Here is a 948-nt window from a genome sequence, read left to right on the forward strand (position 1 = left end):
CCCCACCCCTATAACCCAGCCCTCCACGCTCCCTGCTCTCAGAGCACCCCACCCCTCCCCCCTCCCCCATGAGGGGGTCCCTTACCGGGGAGGTGCCCTTGATGGGGCGGCTGGGGGCGGTGCTAGCCTTGGGGGGTGGGCCAGGGAGAGGCTCCACCCCCTTTCCTCCTGGGGGGTCGAAGATGGGCCCAAGCAGGCGCTGCAGGTCGGGGCTGCAGAAGCGCCGCGGGTCGCGCTGGAGGTCAGCCTCGCTCACGTGCGCCGGGTGCAGGAAGGCCAGGAGCCGCGGGCCCCGCAGCTCTGGGGCAGGGAGCGGGGGTCAGCCCCCAGGCAGCGGGAGCCCGGCCCCTCCCAGGTCCACCCATTAGGCAAGTAACTCCGTGGGACCAGTCTGTTCTCCCTACCAGTTTGCCCAGTAAGAAACTGGACTCAGAATCCAGCCCTTCCCAGTCTGACCAGTTAAGCCAGTAACTAACTGGAGCCAGATCATTCTTTCCAAATAAACCAGTAGCAAAACCGGAAGTAGACTGTTTTCTCTTTCAGTTCAACCAGGAACCAACTGGAGCCAAATTGCGCCCCCACTTCCCAGTTAAAGCCAGTTAAACCCGCAATGAACTGGAACTCTCCCAGTTAATCCATTAATGAACTGGAGCAAAGTTTGCCCCCCTGCCCCCAACACTTCCCAGTTGGACCAGTTAAATGAGTGAGTAACTGCAAACTGGTAACTGGATTCTTTTCCCTTCCAGTTAAACCAGTACCAAACTGGAGCCAAACCGCCCGCCACCTCCCAGGTGGCCCAGTTCCCCCAGTCCCCGGGGACGCACCGAAGCTGAGGTTGATGATGGTGTCGCCGGCGTCGGGGTCGTCGAGGGCTCCGGTGGGCAGGGGGCCGGGGGGGGCTGGGGGGGGCAGGCGCCGCCCCTCCCCCTGCCGCTCCGTCTGCTCCCG

At 63.2% G+C, this 948-nt stretch overlaps 1 protein-coding gene across 1 annotated transcript in view; it reads right to left on the reverse strand.

The window, feature by feature from the left end:
• The window catches only part of LOC102374839 (serine/threonine-protein phosphatase 5-like), an 18,404-nt gene that overhangs the window by 16,818 nt on the left and 638 nt on the right, over positions 1 to 948 (reverse strand). The window contains exons 2-3 of the mRNA XM_025214306.1: positions 825 to 942; positions 21 to 300 (exon numbers count right to left, since the gene is read on the reverse strand). Of these exons, the coding sequence (XP_025070091.1) occupies positions 21 to 300; positions 825 to 942 (398 nt within the window). The remainder of the gene's footprint in view (positions 1 to 20; positions 301 to 824; positions 943 to 948) is intronic.

The sequence above is a fragment of the Alligator sinensis genome, unplaced genomic scaffold (genome assembly GCF_000455745.1).
Source record: "Alligator sinensis unplaced genomic scaffold, ASM45574v1 scaffold107_3, whole genome shotgun sequence".
NCBI lineage: Eukaryota > Metazoa > Chordata > Crocodylia > Alligatoridae > Alligator > Alligator sinensis.